The sequence below is a fragment of the Leishmania panamensis genome, assembly GCF_000755165.1.
Source record: "Leishmania panamensis strain MHOM/PA/94/PSC-1 chromosome 4 sequence".
In the NCBI taxonomy this organism is placed as follows: domain Eukaryota; phylum Euglenozoa; class Kinetoplastea; order Trypanosomatida; family Trypanosomatidae; genus Leishmania; species Leishmania panamensis.
This window is the reverse complement of record NC_025883.1, coordinates 181,183-204,700: the sequence shown is the minus strand read 5'-3', so window position 1 is coordinate 204,700 and position 23,518 is coordinate 181,183. Positions and strand designations below refer to the sequence as shown.

Below are 23,518 nucleotides of genomic sequence, written 5' to 3'. Positions count from 1 at the left end.
TTCGAACGTGCGGTCAGTGCTGTGGTGCTGCGTGGGCACGTGTGTGGTGATGGTTGTTTTTCTTGTTTTTTTTTTTGCTAAGAGCGCTGCTGGCCAACTTGAGCGGTTTTCTGTCAGCTGCATTGTTTAGCAGGAGCGTGGTGCTTCTGAGGAGAGGGCCTTCAGCTCTACAGGCTCATGTGAGGTGGTGTGGAAGATGCTCGCTGGGAGATAAAGGGCCCCTCGCTGCCGGGTGTTGCAGAGCAGCGCAGTATTCTTGAGGAATCGCGTCATGGAAAGAGCAAAGGTTTTCGGACTTAAGTCTGCGCGGCTATGAACTGTTGGTAGTGGCGATGCGTGAGGTGGTCGTCAAGTACTGAGGCGAAGGGCGTTGGTCCTGCCCTACACAGACAATCTCACACACGCAGCGAGAGGCGTATCGATTGGCGCCTGGCGTATCGCAAATGCGAGGGAGTGTACTGAGCTGTAACTCCTCTTCACTCTACTTCACCCTTCCCTTGTGCATGCATCCACTGCCCTTGTCATCACCACCCACCGCGCGCCCCTCACCCTCAGCCTACGGACGTCTAACCCTTGGTCATAACTGAGCTGCACATTTCTGCCCGACGACGACCCTCACCGCAGCGTTCATCGCTCACCTCAGCCGGAGAAGAGAAGAAAATAAGCGGAGGAGTAAATTGCGAAGAAGCACTGCTGCCGTGCGTCATCACTTCAGCCGCTGCTGCCCCTCCCCCGACCCTTATCCTTCCGATACCCGCAGTGATGACCGCCACGATTCTGCGCACGAACTACGCACTGCTTCTCTTCTATGTGCGAGAAAATTACTGGCGCCATGCGGAGGAGGTGTGCCTGTCCACCATCCAGTCCACAGATGACCACATGTTTCGCGTGTGGCACGCGCTGACACTGGAACGGCAAGGCATGGCAAACGACGCCATCCACGAGTACAAGGCTGTCGAGTCACGCCGCGCCACCGCTGTACCAGCACTCATGGGCATGCACCTCATTTATAAACAGAGCCGGGACCAGGAAGGTGTGGCGCAGACGGAGTCAAAGCTTGACACCTTCGAAGTGGCCAACAACCTGGGTGGCTGGGTGCAGGCAGCTGCGCTGTGCTGGGCAGCCGGTGACACCAATGCAGCCAGAGACATCCTGCTCAAGTTAACCGATAATGAGATTACAATGGCACACCGGGACGAGTACACAAACTATGCCACCATCCGTGGCTGGGTGGATCTGCTCTCGGGTCGCGGTGCGCTGCTGGAGAAGGCCGGAACGCTGTTCTCCAGCGTGCTGGAGATGGAGGAGGCGCATTACTCGTTTTATCAGGCTGACACCAAACCCGGTGGCGGTGGTAGCGGCACAACTAAGTGGACTGACATGAACGCTGCGCTCGGCTACGTGGCCTTCCTCGAGCGCAAGACACAATTCTCGAAGGCACAGAGCCTGTTGGACCGCCTTATCGTGCTTTACCCAAGCTGTAGCATCCCACCACTGGTGAGCAAGGCGCGTCTACTGATGCACGCCGAGGACTGGGAACAGGCGATAGAGGTGACCCGCCGCATCCTCACCCGCGACAAGGACAACGTCGAGGCCCTCACACTCGAGGCGCTCTATGCGCTTGCGAAGGACACCCGTTATGATGCCGCGATGGTGCGGCTGCGCCGCCTGCTCGACGCCGTTCGGGCCAAGGAGCCGCGCAATGCGACGCTGCTGCACCAGTTGGCGCTCGTCTTCTCCCGCCTGGCGGGTGGTCGGTGGGACCTGTTGAACATCACCACGCAATTTTCAGAGCTGGCGTGTGCGCTTCAGAGCCGCAGCGGCGATGTGCTCTGCGGGCTGGGGTACCAACAGCTATACAGGCACGACTACAAGACCGCAATGGCGACGTTCCGCAAGGCCGCCATGCTGACGGACACCGTGGCTCCACTGCTAGGGACCGTGGCGTGCCTTTTGCGCGAAGGCGACTTGGAGGAGGCGGCGACGCAGCTGCAGTTTTGCAACCAACTGCAGCCAGTCGCGCAGCGCAATGCAGAGCTCTCTATGCTGAACGCAGAGCTGCGGTGGCGCCGGCGCGGCATGGAGGAGGAGACGGCGGTGCTACGATATCTCGATCAGGCCGCCGAGGCGATCAAGCACGACGTCAAGGCGCACGCGGGGTCTGGAATGGAAGTGTACGTGCACCTCAACAGCCCCGTTGCGCTAGCCGTCGCCCATGCATACCTCATGCACTGCCGCAACGAGCCACCCGACCCGATGTTCAAGCACACGGACGTGATCGGCGAAAAGTGCGGGCGGCATCTCGAGTTCCTTGTGCAGCACCTGCCGGCCTGCATGGAGGCGCAACTAATGCTGGCCAAGGTGTGGTTCGTCACGGGCGAAGTGCGCAAGGCACAGAACCTGCTCAAGAGCACGCTGCTTGTTCAGGAGCAGCCGCTGCCGGAAGCCTTCCTGCTGTCCAGTCAGATATGCCAGTACATGGGGGATGTGAAGCTCGCCAGCCGGGCTCTGGAACAGGCCCTGACCCTTGACTTCTCCCTTCAAGAGCAGCCCCTCTATAATCTGCTACTCGGCACAGTGCAAGGCACTACGGGCAAGTCTGCTGAGGCTCTCGCGTCGTTGCAGCGCGCCTACGACACGGTGAAGAGCGCGGTCACCACGTCCTCCTCGGGCAAGCCGATGCAGTCGCTCAGCGTGCCGGAGCTTGTGACTCTATACCTCCAGCTCGCGCAGGCGCAGCTGCGTGTGCGCGACGTGGACGCGGCCCGCACAACACTGATGGAGGCGGCTTTCAAGTTCCGGGACTCCACCCAGGTGGGCCGCGTCGCCATTGCCCAGGCGATGCTGGCCGCGCGTACAGACGTGGACAAGAGCATTGAGCTGCTGCGGCAGGTGCCGAGCAAGAGCGAGTTCTACATCGCTGCTCACTCGCAGCTTGGCAAGCTCTTCCTCACTCAGAAGCACAACGTGGCGATGTACATCCGGTGCTTCCAAGAGATGGCCGAAGCGGCGCCGTCAGCGCCGAGCTACGTGGCGCTGGGCGAAGCCTACGCCACAGTTCAGGAGCCAGAGCAGGCGATCGCGGCCTACGAGAAAGCCAAGGCGCTCTCGCCGTCGAGCAACGAGCTGTCTGTGCGCGTCGGCCGCGCTCTCGTCGCGGCGCACGACTACGCCAAGGCAATCCAATACTATCAGGACGCGCTCATGTCCGACCCGCACCTCTCCACTGTGCGGACCGACCTTGCCATGTTGCAGTGGAGGCTGGGCCGCATCGACGCGGCGCGCGAGACTATTATGCTGTCGCCCGTGTACGATCTGTCCTCCACAAGCGGCACTGAGGCAGGGTTGGCACCCTCAGTAGTGGCAGGGTCTGAAGAAACGGCAGGGACGGCGATTGAGCGGATCAACCTTTACCTCCTCCTGTACAAGGTGCTGCGCGATCAGCCGTGGACGGTCCCGCTTAGCGCGCAAGGCACCGCCGACACCGGTGGCGACGGCGACGCGGCTCTCACGGCCCTTTTAAGGGCCCGATCGCTGCAACAGCGCCTCCTCGAGCAGCAGCTGCGTGCCGAAACAGCCAACGTGAGCGCCGAGCAGCGCGTCGTCATGTCGGGCATCTGCACGGAGCTTGGCGTGCGGTGCATGTACAGCACCCCAGCGCCGCCTCCCGCCTCGATCATCATGACAGACAAGAAGATAGAGGCTGCTGCGGCGCTGGCGATCCAGTCCGCTGTTGCGGTCCGCCTGACGAACGCGCGAGAGTACCTGCGAGAGGCCATCACATACGATGAGTCTAACGAGCGCGCCCATCTCGAGTCGGCGCAGCTCTGCTACCGAACCAAAGACACGGACGGGTGTGAGCGACACTGCAAGACGGTGCTGCACATGGCCGGCGGCAGTACGAGCAATGCAGAGGCAGTGATACTGCTGGCAAATCTGTACTCGCAGCAGGGTCGCCCCGAGGACGCACGGGAGATGTTTGAGGGCCTCCTGAAGAAGACCCCCCAGCACTACGAAGCTCTGGTCTACTACCTCGTCCTGCTCTATCATGCTGGACAGCTCACGGAGGCCAAGGACGCGCTGGACAGAGCGGCGGCAGCTGTACCGGCGGGCCAGCGAGTCGACCCAGGCCTGAGCTACGCACGCGGCCTCTACGAGCACTTCTGCAACAGCAACGCCGAGGCGCTGCGACACTTCAACTTGGCACGTCTGCCAGCCGACAACCCGTGGTGTACGCGCGCTCTGGTGCGCATGATTCGGATTTACCTGGTGCCAACTACCCAGGATCTGTGGGTGCGAAGCGCTAGCCCAGCCGCAGCGGCAGCCTCCTCGCCCACTCAGCAGCAACAGCACCGCAAGTCGCTGCCCTCGAACAAATCCTCCTCAGCGGCTTTGCCGATGGGCGCCGTGACCGGTGGTACGGACCTGCACGATAGCATTCGCTACGCAGAACAGTTATTGTTGCTGCTGCCCGTGTATAGCGAGGAGAGACGCATTCTTCAGGCATACTGCGCAATGGCGACGCGACGCCCCGAGGAGCTCGACACGGCTCTGCACTTATTCCTCGAGTGCATCGTGGCTGCCGAGACGGGCGGCGTGTCCGGCACCAAAGCGCGGAGCGGAGCGACAGCAGGCGAGGAAAGGCACAGCAGTGGTAACCACAACAAGAGTGCCGTCGCAGGAGCAGCGAAGCCGTCGCGGCATGTCGGAAACAGCGACTCAGAGGACGACGACGAGGACCTCCAACTGCTTGCCAGCATGCACGAGGCAGCGGCGCAGCGCGTCAGCGGCAGCGGCAACAGCACCGCCACACTCGCCTTTGCACTGCAGTGCACGGTGGTGCACCCAGCGGCGTTTCTCGGGCTGGCCATCACCCTCTTCGTTTCTGGGCAGGAGACGGCCGCGCGCAACGTGCTGGCAAGGTTGCTGGAGAGCAAAAATGTCGTGACACGGGTGCAGGCGGTGATGCCGGCGGACCAGAACAAGGGCGACGCCTCGTCGAATGACACCGCTGCGCCGTCCGCCCCGGTCATTATCTCTCCTCCGATCGCGATCATCAACTGCTCTGAGGACGACACAGTCGAGCGTGCAATGCTGTTACAAGCATACATGGACACGCAGGTAAGTCAGCTGGAGGATGCTCGATTTGTGCTGCGGCAGGTGCTGACTGCAAACCAAAGCTGCGGTGCTGGCTGGAATGCCCTCGGCATGATCTACGAGCGGCAGAAGAAGCACAAGGAAGCCTCTCGGTGTTACCAGAAAGCGTGGGAGCTGGTCCAGGAGTCCGACCCGGCTGTCGGGTACAAACTTGGCTTCAACTACCTACGCGGCGGCGAGCCGGTGAAGGCAATCGATGTGTGCAAGCGCGTGCTCGCCCACCACGCGACGTACCCGCGCATTGAGGCCGATGTCATGGATGTTGCCTACTCGATGCTGCGACCGTAATTCGGCGCGTAGGGGAGAAGGAAAGTGTGCGCGTGACGACGCCCTCTAGACGAACATCGCGCATGCATGAGTCTGACGGCGAGGGAACCGTCCCGTTGTATGCTCGAGTCCAGTAGAGACAGACAGACGTGCGTTGTGTCTGTCTGTGTGTGTAGGTGGGTGGGTGTTTTCCTTAGCGTATGCGAGTGTGCTTGATGTAAGTAGTCAAAACCCTTGGCTTAGTAGATCTGCCCCCCCCTCCCCTCCCCCTAGTCTCCCTCAACATGTCTGTTCATCTCCTCCTACTCATTCGCCGAGATCCCTCTTTCCTCCTCTCTAGGCGAACTTAAAACGAAGAAAGCTGCACACTCTGCGCGGCGGCAGATACACCTGTCGTGCACTGACAACGATGAGGGAGAGTTCTAGCGCACTTGAGAAGCGACGTGCATCACGCGAGGGTGGAGAGGCGACGCATCTCGTGAAACTGGGTGGGCCATTATTCCTTCATGGCTCAGCTGCCCGCTCTCATCGTTTGGGCGGTAGTGGAATCGCTGCTGATACTACCTCTACGACGGCTGCTGCTTTGTCGAGTCAGGCTTTGCACCGTCATAGCTCGTTCTCCAGCCCTGTGCTCTCACCCTCCCTTTCTCCTTTTGCCATTCATCTTTCACTCGCTGCTGTTCTTTCCTGCTGGGGTGGGGTGGGGGTCTTATATATCCGCCTGTCGTGCGGATGCACGAAGCGGTTATCAATCCACGACGGTGCCTTCACGCACATCGAAGCAGCCCCCCTGCAGCTGCTGCGGTTGTTGCCATGTTGGGGGGGAGGGGGGGGCACTGGTTGCTGTGCGTAGCGCCGCCCCAGCCCCTCTCTCTCTCTCTCTGGTTCACGCACTCACTCATACGCTCGCCTCTCAGCCTACATTCCACTGAAGGAAGCCGTATCGTCCCTCACTGCATTTTATATCGCCCTTTTCGTGCTCCCCTTGCCGTGGATCGGGTGTGTCTCCGCCTGCGTGCCCTCACCTTCCTCCTCAGTCACTGGCCTCACCGCACCCCACCCTTTCCTCTCACTCGCTCGCTCTTGCTGGGCTTCTCCGCTGATGGACTGGTGAAATCAGGTGCATTGCGTTTTCATGTCTCTCTGCCGTCCCCTCGTGTGGGGATCCGCGCGCAGGAACCCCTATTACTCCTACCCACACATACACTAACCCTCTCTCGCCGTCATCGTCATGGACGCCACGCGGCCGCTGCGGCAGTTGACGATGGTGCCGGGAGCAGAACATCGACCCGCTATTTCTGTGTCTACTCTGCCACGACTCCTGGGCGAAGCCTGTTGAGTTGGTCCCATGCGGCGATATCTTCTGCAAGCAGTGTATCGACGCCTCTCGGGTGCAGCACACGGCGCAGCCTATGATTATGGAGAACTCTCAGTGCCCGCTGTGCCAAACTGTCTTGCAGAGCGAGAAAAAGCCCAACCGCATGTTGCTGAACTCGGTGCTGACGGTCGAGGTGGAGTGTCCGTACTGCCATTGGCGAGGGATGCGCGAGTCGTCGGAGCAGCAGCACACGTGCACGGAGGCGAACCGGGTCATGAAGGCGCATCACGACTCCACCGCGAGGAGGGTGCCAGGGTCATCTTCTCCAGCATATGGACCAGGAGCGCAAGCGGTACATCTCTCAAGACGACGACTTCCTGGGCTGGCTCAGCAGGCGTAGGCCAGACTCGTCAGCGCTGTTCGGGCGTAGGCCATTTGAGTACATCGACGCCATCTTGCAGTTTCGCTCCGTCGACCCCGAGTACAACGGCGTAATCGACGCACACCACCTCGGCACCCTGCGCTTCAGGCACCGGTACGCGCAGACGCCTGAACAGGCAGTCCAGTACCTCCAGCTACGCGATGAGCGGCACACCGGGTACGTTAGCCTCCGGCAACCCCTGCAGACCCTGAAGTTTATAAAGACCGGTCGTGACGGGTACGCCGCTGGCAACTGTCGCTACTACCGCAGCCGCCAGCAGCTCTCGTTCGGGTCCTGGCTCGACCCAAGCCATGGCTGTGCCACTCTCTCCTTCGTCTTCAGCGGACCGCACAGCTTCGCTGGCTCGAACGAGCCCGCCTCGCGGCAGGTGAGCTGCTAACCCTTCATTGATGCAGCGCAGACACCACTGCACTAGCGCGCACACGGGCCACAACCGCACGTGCGGCATTACGGGGTGCGACACTATGTCTCTCAAAAGCACCTCGCCATGCCGCCTAGGTCACTCTCTCAACGGTAGAAGCCACAATAGAAGAGCCTCGCACTCACCGACAGTAGCACCGCAGGCGGCATGGCGGGGTCGGCTGCGGTTGGTCCGCAAAGGCCAGACACAAAGCCAAGCTCGAAGGCTGTGCAGGCCACACGACTGCATCGACGGAAAGGGCGCGGCGACCGCGGCGATGAAGAGTGCGTGACGATGTAGAGGAACACGCGCACACGTGCACTACAGAATAAGCGAGGCCCCACCCCACCCCCTCTAGGCTGTCTCTTGCAGAAGAAAGGTGGTGGCGGTGGTGGATGGGGTGTGTGGGGAAGACGAGGGAGGCGAAGCGGCCACCCTCGCACGATTGACACGGGGTGCCACACAGCAGCCTTTGGGGAGCAGCGAAGGGTCATCTTGGATGATGACCACCGTGTGCATCCGTGTAGCTGCACCACTCCGCTCGCTCCTCATGCCCACTCTCGGCGTTTTGCTGCGGTGTTTGGCTTTGTTCCTCTTCCTCGCTGACCTCTCCCGTTGTGCTTGACGGTGACGCACGCGTGTGTGCGTTGAGGCTTCTCTCTGCGTGTTCACATGCTGTGGTCGCCTGGACGGATTCTGCGCTTTCATTGGCCCCTGCCCGCCCCCACACACTCTTGCTCGCTAACGCCTCCCTGCCCTAATGTTAGAAGATGAGGCCACACAGTGAGACGAGGGAGACGACGATCACGGCAGCGCCTCCTTTATTTGCCCATCCCCTCAACCACAACCCCCGACCCGCCTCTACCCTTCCTCTCCTCTCCCTTAACAACACCACACACGCCCCGCAGCGCACGCCACGCACCAACGCCACGCAGTCGTCCTCCACCGCCTTTTGGGGGGCCGCCGCTGCTGATGTCCTCATCACCGTGCGCAGCAGGAGCCGTTCTCAGCACTGCAGCATCAGCTAGCACATCAGCCCCGTCTTTCGCGTCTTTCGTGCTAGAGCGTGTCTCGCGCAACCCTTTCCTGATCGGGGAAACGCCCTGGTCGCTGCGCCCTCCACCACCGCACCCAGAAGCAACGTCGGCATCACCCCCGGCGCAGCACGTGGCCAAGAGCCCTCGAGACGCAACGGAGGATGCATCATCGCTTCCCAGCACATTAGACCCAGCGCAACGTGCGGTGATCGCGCAGGCATGCATCGCTGGCACTGCAGCAACGTCAAACCCCGCGTGCACGCTGGCGGTGACGGCAGTGCTGCAGCGAGCCCTCATCGACGCACCTCTGCTCCCAGTCGGCGGCTGCCACCTCCTGCACGAGCTCGTCTGGCCTCACTTTCTCGCGAGTGCAGAGGCGGCGAAGCAGGTGTTCTGCTACCGCAAGGCCCTACAGCTGTGCGATGCGCGACAAGCACAGCCCACCACGGACTCGAATGTGCCGCTGCCGGAGCAGAAACCGCCGCAGTCATCGCACCGCACGGAGGTGACGTCGTCAACCAGTGACGGCGAGTTGGAGAAAAAAGCAAACGGCGCTGCCGTTGACCTGTTTGCCGCCTCGCCACTCGCGGTGTCGTCGGCTGATGATCAGCAGTGGAGCAATCAAGGCGCCGGTGCTTTACCCTCCTCCGGTGCAGCGAGTCTTCTCCAGACACCAGAAGAGCTGAGTCTGTCCTCAGCTCGGGATGTCCTGCAAGCACGCATGGGGGAGGCCCTCACACGACTGGCGGCGTCTCGAGAAGAGCTCCAGCGAGGGTTGACAAAACTGCGCCAGCGCTTGGACGGTCTGCACGCGTACGACGCAGTGCCGTTCGCGGAGCTGGCACAACAACAAGAGGAGACCATGCGTAGCCTCTTCACACCTGTAACGCTGGAGGTGGCAGGAAGCAGCGCAAAGGAGAACAGCGATACTCGTAGGAGAAATGTCCTTCTCACAGCGGATGCTGCTGCTGCTGCTGCTGCCGCGGTGGCACGGGGTGCGTCGGCAGTGCTCGGTGAGGCAGACGCGGTGACAGATCGTAAGCGATTACGTGAGCCATAGCCATCTCCTTTTTCTTGCTCGCGCGTGTGCGTGTGTGCTGACACGCGAGGCATGAACGACGTGGTTCAGTCGAAAGCAAAGGTCCACGAGAAGAAGAGCGCCAGTGCGTCAGCAGCACCCATCATTGCTATTCGTATATGAGAGAGAGAACGTCCCACAGCCTGGCGCTCCGCTCTCTCTCTCTCTGGAAGCTCAATCGGCTTTCTGAATGATAGTGGAGGAGGCGCAAAACAGCAGTACGTGTGGCGGCCGCAGCGCTGCGCCATGGAGTATCTAACAGGGAGACACACGAACCACACCTCTCCCTTCCTATCGTCTCTGTATGCGCACCGCTTGACACACACACACACACACGCACACACACATGCCTCTCTCCGCTCTCACCTTGCGTGGGCGTAGGTATCCCGTGTAGGGGTATCGGTGTCTGAAGTCATCCGGCACTGCCGTGACACTATACGGGCTCGTGTGTAGGTGTGAATACGTTCATATGTGTGTGTGTGTAGTTTCTTTGGGTCTTCGTCCTTGGGTTAGGCGCCGATAACTAGGGAGCACGCACCTCAGCGCGTGGTCTCTCCCAGAGCCCGGCACCCCCCACCCCCCACTCTCGGTGGGGAAGCCAAGCAGCCCCCCCCCCCTTACGGCGTGAGGAGAGGCCAGAGCGATGCGTCGCTGCTGGTGTCGGCGGTCAGGTCCTGGGCAGAGTGTCAGCACCACTCGTGCGCATCCCACCGGACCCCTAACTGCCTACTGGTGTGGGAAGCCTAAGCCACTCCGGCGGGGGGAGGGGGGGTATGCACCGGGCAGTGACCGGCATGATGAGCACGGCTGTGAGGCAACCTGCGGAGCGGAGCGGGCGGGGGGGTCGAGTGAGTGAGTTCGACCTCAATGTGTTCGTGTGGTAGAGTGAGTGAACGAAGACGTTGTAACGGAAGGAAGGGAAGTCTCGTAGGGTATATAGACGCCAAAAGCGAAAGAAGAATTCCACCTAGATGAGTGGGGCGATAGGGGGACTGGTCCAGGGCCAACACCGGCAGACATGTCATTGACGAGTCGTAGTCGCGCTCTGACGCACCCCACCCCCACCCACCCACCCACCCCGCCGTTGGCATCACTGTCGCGATTTTCGCTTTGCCTTCGTCCACCACTCTCCCCTCCGCTCCCCATGCACTCACGAGCACACTCGATCCAGCCCCACCGAAACAGCTGTCAATATCTCTTCCAGACACGCCAACATACACAACTCCCACATTTCACTCGTCGCGTCTTTCCCTCTTGCCCTGCTGCTGCGCACCGCATTGTGCCGGCGAAAACATTCATTGTGCTACCTGTCACGCACATGCGCACGCACGGACTCGCCTTTCCTCCCCACCAACACTACTACTCAGCCCCCTCCCCCCCCTCCCCTTCTCAACTCCTTCGCAACACTTGTTTTTTGTCTAGTGGTCTCCTCTCTCTCTCTCGTCTTGGAACTCATCTTCTCTCTCCCTGCCGTGTGTGTGTGTAGGCACCGGTGTACACGTGCGCTGTTGGTTGTTTCCTGTTGAGTCACTTCCTGAACGTTTCTTCAGCATTATCATAGGCTCGTTTTTCCATCCCTCTTGCGCGTTGGGCTTCCTTGGCCGTTGTGGTTGTTGCTGTTGAAAGGGAGAGGAAGGGAGCAGAGGACGGATTGCCCCACTGCCCTGCGGAGGGCACGCATCCTGTGTAGCATCACATGCCTGTTACTGCTGTGTGCCGCTCTGTATGTGCGTACGGTGTTCTTGGTGACCTTGTTGTTTGTATGTTTCTCTCTTCTTCCGTTGTGAATCCCCTCACCCTCGCCCCCTCCACCTCCTCTTCTCCCCACCCCATAGTCCCCATCACCATCGCAGGCTAGTGATCATCACTGCCTACTCGCACATCCTCTCGGTCTTTCGCTCTCGCTCGCTCGCTTTCGAGCTCTCCCTGTCACGATGCTGGTGTTCCGCGACGCCATTGCGAAGAACGGTGGGCCGCTGCCGCTCTTGTATTACCTACAGCCCGATGCTGGCGATACGCCAGACCGTGGCGCGGCACAGTACCGCGGCAAGTCGATCGACCTCCTCAACACCCGTGTCGACCGGCGCACCTTCTTTGAATGCGTCCTGAATGATGCGGACTTTGCAACTCTGACGACATTCATGATGAGCGGCGTCCCGATCAACGCCACCCGCGGCGAAGATGGCGCGTCGGCGCTACACGTTGCAGCCGCCGGTACGCTGAAGGTGCTGAACGACGACGACTCTCAGGGTGGTGGAAGCAGCGGCCAGGCTACAGGCTGTAAGGGTGCCGGCGGTAGAAGCGCGCGTGAGTGTCACACTTCGACTGACGAGGAGGAGGTGCTCGCCGATGACGGTGAGGAAAGCGGCGGTAGCACTGGCCGCGTGTTGGGCCCGCTGTGTAAAAATCGACTCATCATTTCGTTCCTCATCGACAACGGAGCCGACGTGAACGCGGCCATGCGCGGTGGGAAGGGGCAGACGCCGCTCATGGTAGCCGCCGCACGGCAGAACACACAAACGGTGAAGTTGCTACTGGAAAAGGGCGCCGATGTGAACGTGCAGGACGCACAAGGACGCACAGTGCTGAGCTACGCGGTCGCCTACCCGCTCGTGATGGAGGCCCTGCGGCTATGGATAGGCGAGGAGGTGTTCTACGCGGCGGCGATGCGGGAGCGGCTGCTGCACACGGCGTGCCGCTCCCTCGGCAACACCTACGCAGCACTTTACCTTATTGAAGAAATCGGGCTGGATGTACACATGAGCGATGGCAACGGCGCTGCGGCAGCCACTGGTACGCCAGCGACAGTTCTGCATGGCCAAGCCTCGCCTGCTGGTGCGAGTAGCCCTCAGCAGGACTGCGTCCACCACCACTCCCACACACCCAACACTGCATCGATGTTCTTCGCTGGGGATGCCCCAGATGGCATGCGCAACGCAGAGAGCTCTGCGCAATCCTCTGCCAACTCAGTGCCGCCCACTACGAACGTCACCATAATGGCGACGGCTAAACACCTCGCCCACCCCCCTTCTGCTGGCGTCGGCAGTGCAGGTGGTGCTGCAGTCGAAGCCATCAACATGCGCGCTTTGCACAACGGTGACACACCGCTGCACTATGCGGTGAACACCTTTGACGTGGCCCTCGTTCGAGCGCTACTCAGCAAGGGCGCCGACGTGCACGCGGCCAACTACATCGGTACCACGCCACTGCAGCTCGCCCAGTCGCAGTCATCGTTTGCCCAGTCGTGGAAGCAATACTGGAAGGACGAGCTTATTGTGTGGCTGCGGCCCACGTCCGCCAGAGCCGCCGCTGCTCGGCGCCGACGTCGTGAGCGGCAGCGTGACAGAAACCCAAGCCGTGTCCGAGCGCTGCTGAGGGCGTTCAGTCGCGCGAACACCACGTCATCACGCGAGAAAGTGTTGTGCGATGACCCGGCGCTACACCTCTGGCAGCTCTCCGCTCCTATGGACGCTGTGCTGTTCGTTGCAACGGCAACGCTGCCGCACATCCTCTTCTACGTCTGTTGCTGCATCGTTCGAAACTTCTTCGTGTTGCTGTGCCCGTTGCCCCTCATGTATGCTTCCTACCTGGGGATACAGCGCCGTGACAGCCACCGGGCTGGCAGCCGCCCCCTTAGTAGCCTGGGCTGGTGCATGGGCTTTATCCTCGCCCAAGGGCTATGCCTGCTGCTCTACACCATATACTACTGTATTAAGCACTACAGCGTGAACCTGGAGGACCACAACGCGCTCCTTTGGTGGCTCTTCCCCAGCGTCACTGCCACGGCGGTGTTAACGGTGTACGTGGTGCTCTTCTCCTCCGCGGGGCTCGTGACGAGCTCAGAAGGGCAACGCAAGGGCATCTACGCGAGTCTGCGGGGTGTCAAGGGTGACTATCCCAAGTCGCTCCTTTACGGCATGGACCTGCGCTCAATGGTCAAGAAACCGCTTCGGGCGCAGTACTGTCCGCAGCTGCAGCGCGTCGTGCTCCGCTACGACCACTTTTGCACCCACCTCAGCACCGCCATTGGCGGCGGCAACCACCGCGCGTTTGTGTGGCTACAAGTCGCGCTACTGTCAATGCTGTGCTGCTTCTACTACTACGCATATGAGTATAGGCATCTCGTGAGCAGCGCCGCGAGTGTGGCGGGGGCGGATCGTGTTGCTCTGGCTAAATTCGAAGTGGCGCCCTTTGCAACTGCCGGGGGCCGCTTCGCCTACATGTACTCGCAGGTGATCCTGCCCTTGATGATCCTGATGACCGCGTATGCCCTGTGCACGCAGCTATACGCGATAGCCCGGAACTTGACCCTCTACGACCTCGCGCATAGCGAGGACGAGAGTAGTGTGTACTGTTTTACGCTAGGCGACGTGGTCTACAGCCTGTTCGACAATGGCATGTGGGCCAACCTCCGCGAGTTCTTCGGCCGGTCCTCGCTCACGCAGCAGGTGTACCGGGTTCCGCAGATCAATCCATACCTGGAGCAGCTCATCAAGGACCATCAGCGGTGGCAGTTGACCAACGTTGACGACTGCTGTGACGGCCACGATCATCAGCATCAGTCCTGCTCACACGCAAGCAGTGGTGACCACTCATGCAGTGCTGCAGCACCAACGGGCGCCACCAGCGCTACCACGACGATGGGGAAACTGGTGGACCCGGCTGAGTGGGGTGCACACGAGTCCGGCCGAGCTCAGCAGACACTGAGGGCGCAGCAGCAAGAGCAGCACTCGGTTTCACAGGCCGAAAGGGGCAGAGAAGAGGAGTGCGGCGCGGACGAATACTACGGTGACGACAACGGTGACGAGGGCTCAGCAATGGCGATGAACATCTTTCAAGAGATGGTCCGCAGCGGCCTCACCGATGTTGAACGTCATGACGCCATAGCCGCCACGACAGTGGCGGCGCGCGGCGGCGCGGATGCAAAGACGCAGCAAGAGTGGAATGCGGCGGTGGAGAAGGCGAAGCAGATGTACCGCTTCTATCTAAAGTCGATCGGTGGCAGCGGCGCCGATGTCTGAGAACGTGGCGACGACGCGACCGTAACAGCGAAGGGAGGGGAGGGGGCAGGGGGCTTGTTTTCGGCAGTGAATAGTAGACGTCTGCCACTCGCTCTGTACCCTACTCCCATCCCCTCTGCCTAAAGACGCTTTCCTTCCTCCACCCTTCCACAGCTAGTCCGGTTAACGTCTGCTGCCGTCTCGATGGAGAGGAATGGAGTTTTCTTCGCATCTTCTTCAAGAGGGGAGATCATCCGTCATCTCCTCGGACCTCGTCTCCCACCCACTCACCTCCCAGGCGTTCACAGCTGAACGTGAAGCGTCGGTGTCAGGCGCACGTGCTTATCGTTCATGGTGTGGGCATGCCCTCACAAAGCTTTCTTGCTCGGTTGCTAGCTGCGGTTTCGTTGGTCGCGTTGTCACTTGCATTCTCCTGCTCGGGCCCCTCCCTTCCATTATTGCTCGTATATTCGAGACCCTCCCCTCCATTCACATCTCCACCAGGTGTGAGAGGGAATCCGAAAGGACGGTTAGCCCTGCACCCCCCGTCGGTGCCCCAAAAAGGCACACAGCGCATATACACGCTCAGCAGCGCTCCTGTATAAGCAGCACACTCTTCCTGACGGCGTGGCCTCGGTGTGAGGAGCCCAGTCGTACAGGCAGCCCAGAAGTTGAGCCGATTGAGACGAATATGCTGGCTCGCTCATGGACTCCGTTTACTTCTCCGCCTTCCCTCCCTCCCCCCCCCAATTCCTTCCTCCCTCCCTCCATCCCTCACTCCCCCCCTCTCTCAGACTGGAGAAGGAAAGAGTGTGTACGCATGGACGCAATTGTTTCCTGCGCCCCCCCCCCCTTTACACTCACCAAACACCCCAGAAGCGCCCAACGATGTGCTACAGCAACCAACAGGAGTACCTGCAGACCACCTCTTTTGCTTTCCTCACCGCTCTTCTTGCGCGTCTCGCCACAATCGAAGCTGAGCTCATCGCACGAGTTGTTCGCCATGCCACCACCGCTGTCCTACCATCACCATCTCCACCAGCGGAAGCTGTCTCTTTCATCACGTGAAGGCCAAAGCCTCTCCTCAGGCAGCAGTAAGCACCTGCCGGCACCAGTCCTGCAGTATCATAAGGGCAGGGATAGGGATGCTGGCGCTAGTGGCACGAATGATCTGCTCAGCCTTGTCAGTAAGAGAAGCGGCGTGGAGAGCCTCAGCCCCAGAGAGGCAAAGGCATCAGGACTGCAACGGGCAGCGGCAACGACTGCCGTTCAGTCATCCATTCAGCCGCTCACAGCCGCTGCCACTGGAATGGTTGAGATAATGGCTACATGCGACAACGAGGGCACCACAGAAGCCCAACCTTGCGAGTCTTTAGTCGTTGGCGCCCCCACCACGGCCGCGTCGCTCGAGTTGATCTCGCCAGTGACCACTTCGGCATCCCGGAAGTGCCTCTTGAAGCCGTTTAGCCGCACCGCAGCCATGTCCGCTGAAAAGGGTCGCATCTCGTCAGCTCCAGGGGCAGTGACAACCCTGGCCGATGCCTATCTCGAGCGTCAGGTGAGCTACCCGTACACGGGTGACGGTGCGATGGCCACCTTCAACCCCGCCAACTCCCCGCCCGCATCCCTCCCACACGTTGACTCGGCCGACCAAGACGGATCAGCAGTCATCTTTGCCGCATCGCTGATTCCTTTGCAAGCAAGCAAGCCCTCCCTCCTCAGGAACACGCCGAGAACAAGTCCGCTCCTTCAAGGGCGATGGGAGCGAGCAGCAGGCCCGATATCCTCGGCCAAGGCCTCCCAAGTGGCCACCTTCTCGCACCCCGCTGCTGATGCTGTAGCTGCCGGTGCAGCCGTGTCCACGACAAGAACCACAGCTACCAAGGGCGTCGCATCTTTCTCCGCTGCGCTCGCCACACACCCCACCGACTACGCCAACAGAATGAGGAACATGAATGGCACTGTGATCCGCGAGGCTAGTGGGGTGTCGGCCTTTACAAACGTACGCCAGCAGCAGCAGCAGCAGCAGTCGCCATCCTCTGAGTTTTCGCGCATGGCGGGTGGCAGGTGGTCCCATGCGTCGTCGTCGCCGTACCCTTCTCGCACCTCTGAGTCTGTCGCCGATGCTGCCACCCCGCACTCCATGACTGCCACCGCACCGGGCTCGCCCCAGGGCTCCTCGATGAAGTCGAGCACACTACGCCCAAGACCGATATCACTGTCGGCAGCTGTTTCGCGGGTCACCTCCAGCATTGCCAACTCAGCCAGCGGCAGTGATAGCAATGAGGCATCGCCTAGGCTGGTCATCTCAGCTGTGCCTTCGTTGTTTGCGTCGGCCGTAGTGCCAGATGCGTTGGCAGAGAAAAAGCGCAACGCCGCTGACGAATCTATTGCTACTTGCTGCAGCAACGGTGCACTCTCGCAGCACCTCTTCCACCGCGCAACATCAGGTGCCACCATACCCGGCAGCCCAACGTTATTCCCGCCTGCGGCGGTGGCCACACGAGCCGGAGTGGCCATGGACGCGGTGGGCTACCTGGAATGCGAGCGCGACACACTGCGGCGTACACTCGCGCGGCTTTTCGCGGCCATGCTTCTCCCCCACATTTTCCTGTGGAACGCAGTCCCAGCACTGATTCCGCAGGCGGCGGCCCCGCCACGTGGGCGCCTGTACGCTGTGGCGCACAGCCACCCCGAGGTTGCCTTGTTCGCGCTGGAGCTGTTCGTTGCTGGACTCATCTGCTTGGGCATCTTGCGCTACCGTCAGATGATCGTTCTGCGGAGTTCTCGAGAACGCAACAACCGGCTCGTAGGCCTTCACACTAGCAGCGCATCCCTCGCAGCTAAGGCCAAGAGCGCCTGCACCGGTTCGGCATCCGTGGCAGTAGCCCAGACCGATACAGTGTCGCCGCTGATGACGACTACAAAGACGAGCCTGCTCCTTTCGTCACCGCCGAGAAGGCCTGGTCTACGGCCGCTGCGCAGCCACGGCGGCCCTGGCAGAAACAGCAGCGCAGTGAGCAGCGCCCATAGGCATCGCATCCTCTCACACTCTGCCATGCAGCAGCAGCAGCAGCCGCTTCCGCCGGAGCCATTGGCCAGCGTTTGGAGTTCCGCGACGAGGGCAACGCAAGCGGCAACCCCAGCGAGAACGAGACCTGGGCGAGACCTCGTGAATCTCAGCCACTACCCTTCTGAGACTGACGGCATGACGCACCGCTTAATTGGCAGAAGCAGCAGCGGGGGGATACTGAACGACCTCGTGCCTGTCGGTGGCGACAGTAGTGCATCATGGACAACGACCCGCTCTCAGTCATCCTACACCCCCACACGGCTTACCCCACTGGCAGCAGGAACGACACTGCATGACGTTAGCGAAGCGCGTGTGAATGAATCCCCCGCCTCCCCTGCTGCTGATGGTGGTGCCATCGAGACGTGGTCCAGCGCTGTTGATGCGGAGGGGGGAACCCCTCGAAGGAGTCTGTTGCGCGACTATCATCATTGCACCGCCCCGCCAGATGTGCCTCGGTCACCACAACACTCACGGGAGCGGCTCATCGCAAGCGGTGCTGGATACCCGGAACGTTCTCCAGCACTGCTGGCGCCGAGAACGTCGGGCTCACATGCCTCTCCATTCCCTACGCTCCCTTCGGTAGGGCACGCCCAACTGGCACTGTCTGGACTCGGGGACCGTGACTGCAGCCTGGCGAAGAGCACAAGCTGGGCGGTCGCGAAACAGTCAACCGCGGTGCTGTCCACTTCAGCAGCGAGTGTCACGCTCACTGACTCGCTTCTCCTGTCGTCCTTTGGAGCTGCTGCTGCCGTCTCTGCCTCCTCTTTCCCCTCCACCGCCACGTTGGGACGTGATGACCGCGTGCCCACGATGACGTATTTCGGCTTCGCCCTTGGGTTTTTGGTCTGCACAAGCCTCGCGACGTGGCGCCTCTCAGTGGACTACTACTTTGCGCTGTACAGCTTCAAGCTCGACACCAACGCCGCCCTGTGGTACTGGTTGGTGCCGGTAAGCCTCTTAGGCCTCACCGCATATGTGGTCCTCTTGATCGGCGGCCACACGCTGCGCTGGCGCGCGCTACGGCAGCTGCACGACAGTAACGACCGGTGGTGCAGGAAGGACGATAAAGAGGGGCTAGAGGAGGCTGCCCGTCAGATGACAGCGGCGGCTGCGACGCTATCCAGACTTCACTGGATCCCGTGGTGCCTGGCCTGCGTTCCGCACCCGCGTCCAGACGCCGCGCCGCTCCTGGATGTGCCAGAGGTGGTCATCACACATCCAGAAGCGACGACGGTGCTACCTGCGTTGGCCGACCGATGCTCGATGCTCAGTTCCTTCGAGGTCGACGTGCCTGACGCACCACCCCCTGCGGCGTTGCTCACACTCATGGAAAGTAGCTTCTGCAATGGCGACGACGATGCAATGTACGATGATGCGGTCAGCGTTGTGGAATCTGCCCAACTGCAGCACAGTGGCGTGTGGAATAAGCTCAGCAAGGACAAGGATGAAGAGGTCATTGTTACGAGCGATGATGTGCATGGGCTTGTAGGCAACATCCTGCGAATGATGCGGGTAAAGAAGCGGAGGACGCCGGCAGCTGACACACCCAGTGAGGTGGTAAGCCTCTCAGCGACGAACGTCACCCTGAGCTCGTGCAACCCGCTGCTTCCGCAGTTACCATACTGGTCCTCGTCGGGGGGGACTCCCACAGCTAATGCGAGCCTCTCCGGCACTGAGATAGGCAGCCTCAGCCATCGGAGCACATCTAGCTGCTTTTCTCCACAGTCGCTGTGGATGTTACGCCAGGGGCTTCAGCGCGTCCTCGCTGCAGTACGCGCCTTTGCCGTGCTGCACTCCTGCATAAAGTATGTCAGTCGCGTGCTTCACATCCTCGACTTTCCCATGCGGCTCCGGAGGTTGTGCGGCCTCACGCATGAGTCCCGAGAAAAGCGGCGGAGGCGGCAACGCACACGCGGTGCCACGCTGTCGGCGTCGGCAGTGCGGCGGCGATGGACGTCATGGAGTGGCGATCTGTACGGCTTGGAGCGCGTGCTGCCCTGGACGTACTTGATCATGCTCTTCTCCCTCTTCCAAGGGCTGTTGTCGGCCATGTACTTCACCTGGTCGTGGCGCAGAATCCTCCGCGAGGCGGCGACGGCAGCCATGTACGCCACCGACACGGCGCGCGCCGTGACGCCGGTGCCGCCATCCTATGCAGTGCACGACTGCACCAAAATGCAGTTAAGCGTGCGGCACGTGTTTTGGCTTATTCCCCCCTTCTGCGCGGGTAGCGGCGTCAACGTCGTATCACCGCAGCCGTCGACAAGTTGGTCCATGGCGAATCAGGTCGCACTGCTCTTCACACTTCTGGATCAGCGCCAGTTCGAGGTGGCCTACCTCTACACGAGTGTCGCCCTCCCCATCGGCCTCCTCCTCTCCATGTATCTCTTTCTGCTTGAAGTACGGGTTCATGTTAAGTCTCGCCGTGTTCTACGGCTCCTCGTGCTGGCCAAGTCGCGGGTCGAGGCGATGCGCAAGATCCGTGACGCGACACTGTGAGAAACAGCCCCGCGTCTCGGATTTAGTAAGCACAACGCAAGGATAGGCGTTCTTGCGTTGTGCTTACTAAATCCTAAAAGGGGGTAAAAAAAAAAAAGGATATAGGGGAGGGCTCCGCCAGTGCCTAAGTCAGTGTGAGGCGCGCGCCAGTCCAGCTGCCGAGGTAACCGTGCATGAAGAAGGCGCCTTCTAGGTCTTTGCGGTCGATCCAGTGATACGGAAAGGCAGAGTCCTTTCGTAGGTGGGAGAGGACGGGGGGATGTATGCGAGGAGCGCTCATCCTAGGCGAAGGTGTCTTGCACAGGGGTAGGTTTCGAGGCACTGAACCACTTCGCTAGGTAGGAGAGAGAGGGGGGCAGCGGCGGGGAGGGCACACCCGACACACACCGCCGGGAGTCACGTATTTTCACCCACGAGGCTGGCATGACAGTCTGCGCCCTTGTGGCTCTCTTTGTCTATGCCTCCCTGTGCGTGTGCGTGTGCGAGTGGCCACACCTGCCTGCCACGCAGCGCCGCATCACTGAACCCGGTGAGGCGAGGGGGCACGGTCCGCTAATTAGGGCTATGAGGACAAGTGTGGGTTTTACCAGGGCAGCGTTTGCGTCGACGTCACCAGACGCATGCGCGCGTGGAATTTTCAGCGAGGCACACTTTCTTGTCTCTCTTCCTCTGCTCCCTCCCCTCCCCCGCGAAGCCCCTCCCTCCTCCCTCCTCCTTTACCAGCCACGCTGGGTCTCTTCGCGATGTGCGTGTCTCGGACTCATTTTTATGTTTAATCGCTCTCGGGTAGCCGAGCAGCACTTGTTTAAGAGGCGCTCGACTTCCCTCCATCACACTGGTCCTCTTGGCTATCGGCCATGGCAAAGCTCCTGGGGCGATGGAGAGTGGCAGCTGTGTTGATCTCCCTCATCGCCAGCTGTTCTACCGGCTGATGGCCTGGGCACGACATAGGAATGCCTGCTGATTCGACCTTCCCAGCACTAGGGGGGTATCGAGAGCCCAAGTGGTGTGGCAGCAAATGCTGCCCATCCCGTGTAGTGTGGATAAAGTGGGGAAACCTCACCCGCCTCGGATCGATTGGGAACAGGCGGAGATGTGCGGGATTCATCGAGCCTCATTTCTTTTCTGCCATCACGCACGCACACGCCACATAAACATCCTCTCTTTTACTGTGGTACTTATTTGCTTAACCTGTGTGTGGGTGTGGGTGTGTGCGTGTGCTGCTGCTGCTCTTACTTGGGACCCTGCCGCTTCAACACTCTGTTGGTATGCATCGCTCAGTCCACGCACACAGGCGCGCTCGACACACAGACGTAGTATTCTTCCATGTTTTGCTTGATCACTGACCTTCTCTTTTCTCTTCCACCCCCCTTACCTGAGAGGCTTACCTATCTAAGCACTTGATGTATCAATCCGCCCGCACTCTTCTTCTTTGTTAAGGAGTGTACCTCCGCCTCTTAGGCCCTTGGGGTCACCACCATCCCTACCCAACCCACTCTGACACAGCTTTGCTTACCCTCTCCTGCCGCCCCGCTACTTCCCCTCCCTCCTTTCTGTTACTGTCGTGGTGCTGAAGTTGTTAACGTTGGAGCGGGTGTCTTTAAATGTCGCTACCCCCCCCCACCCGCCGCCGCTGTCGTCTTACGCTACTGTGGGGTGGGTTTTTCGAGTTAATAACAACCGCCTCCCTACCCACCCAAACCCGCCCCATGCTGGTTTTCGCGTCGACCTCAGGCGTCAGTGTAAGACGTTAACTTTAGAGAGATTTCCTCTGCTTCGCCACTCCCTGCCCCACCCCTCCCTCCTCGTCGTTGCTGGGCCCCCTTCAGAGGCTCGTACGCTTGTGTTTGCGTACTGCAGCTGAATCCGCAAAGGATGCTGGGGGCACCAAGAGAGAGAGCGGCAGAAAGAGAGAGAGAGAGAGAGCGGCAGGGAGACAAATTGCAAAGCCCGCTGTGGTGTTGAGCACGTTTCGGCGTCCACCGGTATTGTGAGAAGCCTACAGAAAAGCACACTTCATCAGCGCGAATGCAAAACACAGGTAGACGTTTGCAGTGCGGAGATGGTTTCCTTGAGAAACCGTTCCCCCCTCCCCCCACGCACACACACGCACGTCCCGGCAAAGAGCGGGGCGAGTAGGCATTCCCTCGCATCCCTCTTATACCCCTGAGCACTCCCACCCCCACCCCTGCCTCATTCTTCCGTCGGCTCCCCTCATCAGAGAAGCATCAAAGCGGCAGCACCACCACCACCACCACCGTCGTAGCTTGTTTTTCCTTCTTCCCTCACTCACAGGTGCGGATTACTCACTTAGGTCTCTGTCGCTGGCGGGTGTGCTGGTGGTGCGCGTGTGGCAGGAAACCAGCGACCTGTGCGAGCAGCGTGTCGTGTGTGTGTGTGTGTGTGTGTGTGTGTGTGTGTGTGCACGCACGCGCTTGCTCATGACCGCAGTGCTGCTCCCTGATACGCTCACGGAACGTCCACTGGCACGCAAAGCACACGCACAATATATATATATATAGTGTGTGTAGGCGTGTTGATTAGCCACGCTGCTCATCTGACTCTCTCGCCACGGACACGCATTGCAGCACACACTCCGTAGGTACATACCCCCTCCCAAGCCATCCACCCGCATCACCCAACGTGCCACTCAAAGCGCGTGAGTGAGAGAAGAGCAAAGGAAAAGGGAAACAACACGAGACAAGTGCGGCGGCGGCAGGTAACCCGCGCATAACAAATCAAACGCGAGGCCCGATCACCCGAAATTAGATGCATATCTAAAGGCGAAAACACGCACGCACACACAAGCGAGCGCTGGCTGACAGGACGCCGGGGGGGAGGAGGAAGGAAGGAAGGTATGGCAGAAGAGCGAGGTGAGTATATTCATAAACACTTTGAAGAAGCGAGCGAGAGACGTCGAACAGATTGAAAGCAAAAGCAAAAGGAGAGGCAAAAATAAACCCAAGACGGTGAGGAAAAGGGGAAAGGCCACGTGTGCCTCTCGCTCGCTCGCTCTTTCATCTCTTAGGGCGCATACCAGCGTTTTGCCCCCCTTGTGTGTGTGTGTGTGTCAGTCTTCTGGCCTCTGCTACTACACTACCTGGTGTTACTGGCGTATGTCCTCATCCTCTGGGGTGTTCATCTCTCTCTTTCTCTCTCTCTCTTTCGTTTATTTCTCTCTGTTGCGGTTGGCTATTTCTCCGTAGGTTTGTGCGTGAGACTTTCACGTTGCTGAAACACTTGACGG

The 23,518-nt window shown here is 60.3% G+C and overlaps 4 protein-coding genes and 1 pseudogene across 4 annotated transcripts, besides 1 other annotated feature; all 5 read left to right on the top strand.

Annotated features, from left to right (window-relative positions):
- Positions 1–762: 762 nt before the first annotated feature.
- On the top strand, positions 763–5,445 carry LPMP_040510 (hypothetical protein; the record flags this gene model as incomplete). Its single annotated transcript, XM_010705396.1, has 1 exon — positions 763–5,445. The coding sequence occupies one exon, from the start codon at positions 763–765 to the stop codon at positions 5,443–5,445; it is 4,683 nt and encodes a 1,560-aa protein (XP_010703698.1).
- Positions 5,446–6,836: 1,391 nt separating this feature from the next.
- On the top strand, positions 6,837–7,563 carry LPMP_040500 (annotated as a pseudogene).
- Positions 7,564–8,556: 993 nt separating this feature from the next.
- Positions 8,557–9,681, top strand: LPMP_040490 (hypothetical protein; the record flags this gene model as incomplete). Its single annotated transcript, XM_010705395.1, has 1 exon — positions 8,557–9,681. The coding sequence occupies one exon, from the start codon at positions 8,557–8,559 to the stop codon at positions 9,679–9,681; it is 1,125 nt and encodes a 374-aa protein (XP_010703697.1).
- A 544-nt stretch (positions 9,682–10,225) lies between these two features.
- Positions 10,226–10,549: a repeat region.
- Positions 10,550–11,633: 1,084 nt separating this feature from the next.
- On the top strand, positions 11,634–14,720 carry LPMP_040480 (palmitoyl acyltransferase 1, putative; the record flags this gene model as incomplete). The annotated part of the gene is made up of 1 exon (XM_010705394.1): positions 11,634–14,720. One exon carries the CDS (start codon positions 11,634–11,636, stop codon positions 14,718–14,720), a length of 3,087 nt encoding a protein of 1,028 aa, XP_010703696.1.
- Positions 14,721–15,519: 799 nt separating this feature from the next.
- LPMP_040470 (hypothetical protein) lies at positions 15,520–20,271 on the top strand (the record flags this gene model as incomplete). Its single annotated transcript, XM_010705393.1, has 1 exon — positions 15,520–20,271. The coding sequence occupies one exon, from the start codon at positions 15,520–15,522 to the stop codon at positions 20,269–20,271; it is 4,752 nt and encodes a 1,583-aa protein (XP_010703695.1).
- Positions 20,272–23,518: the final 3,247 nt, after the last annotated feature.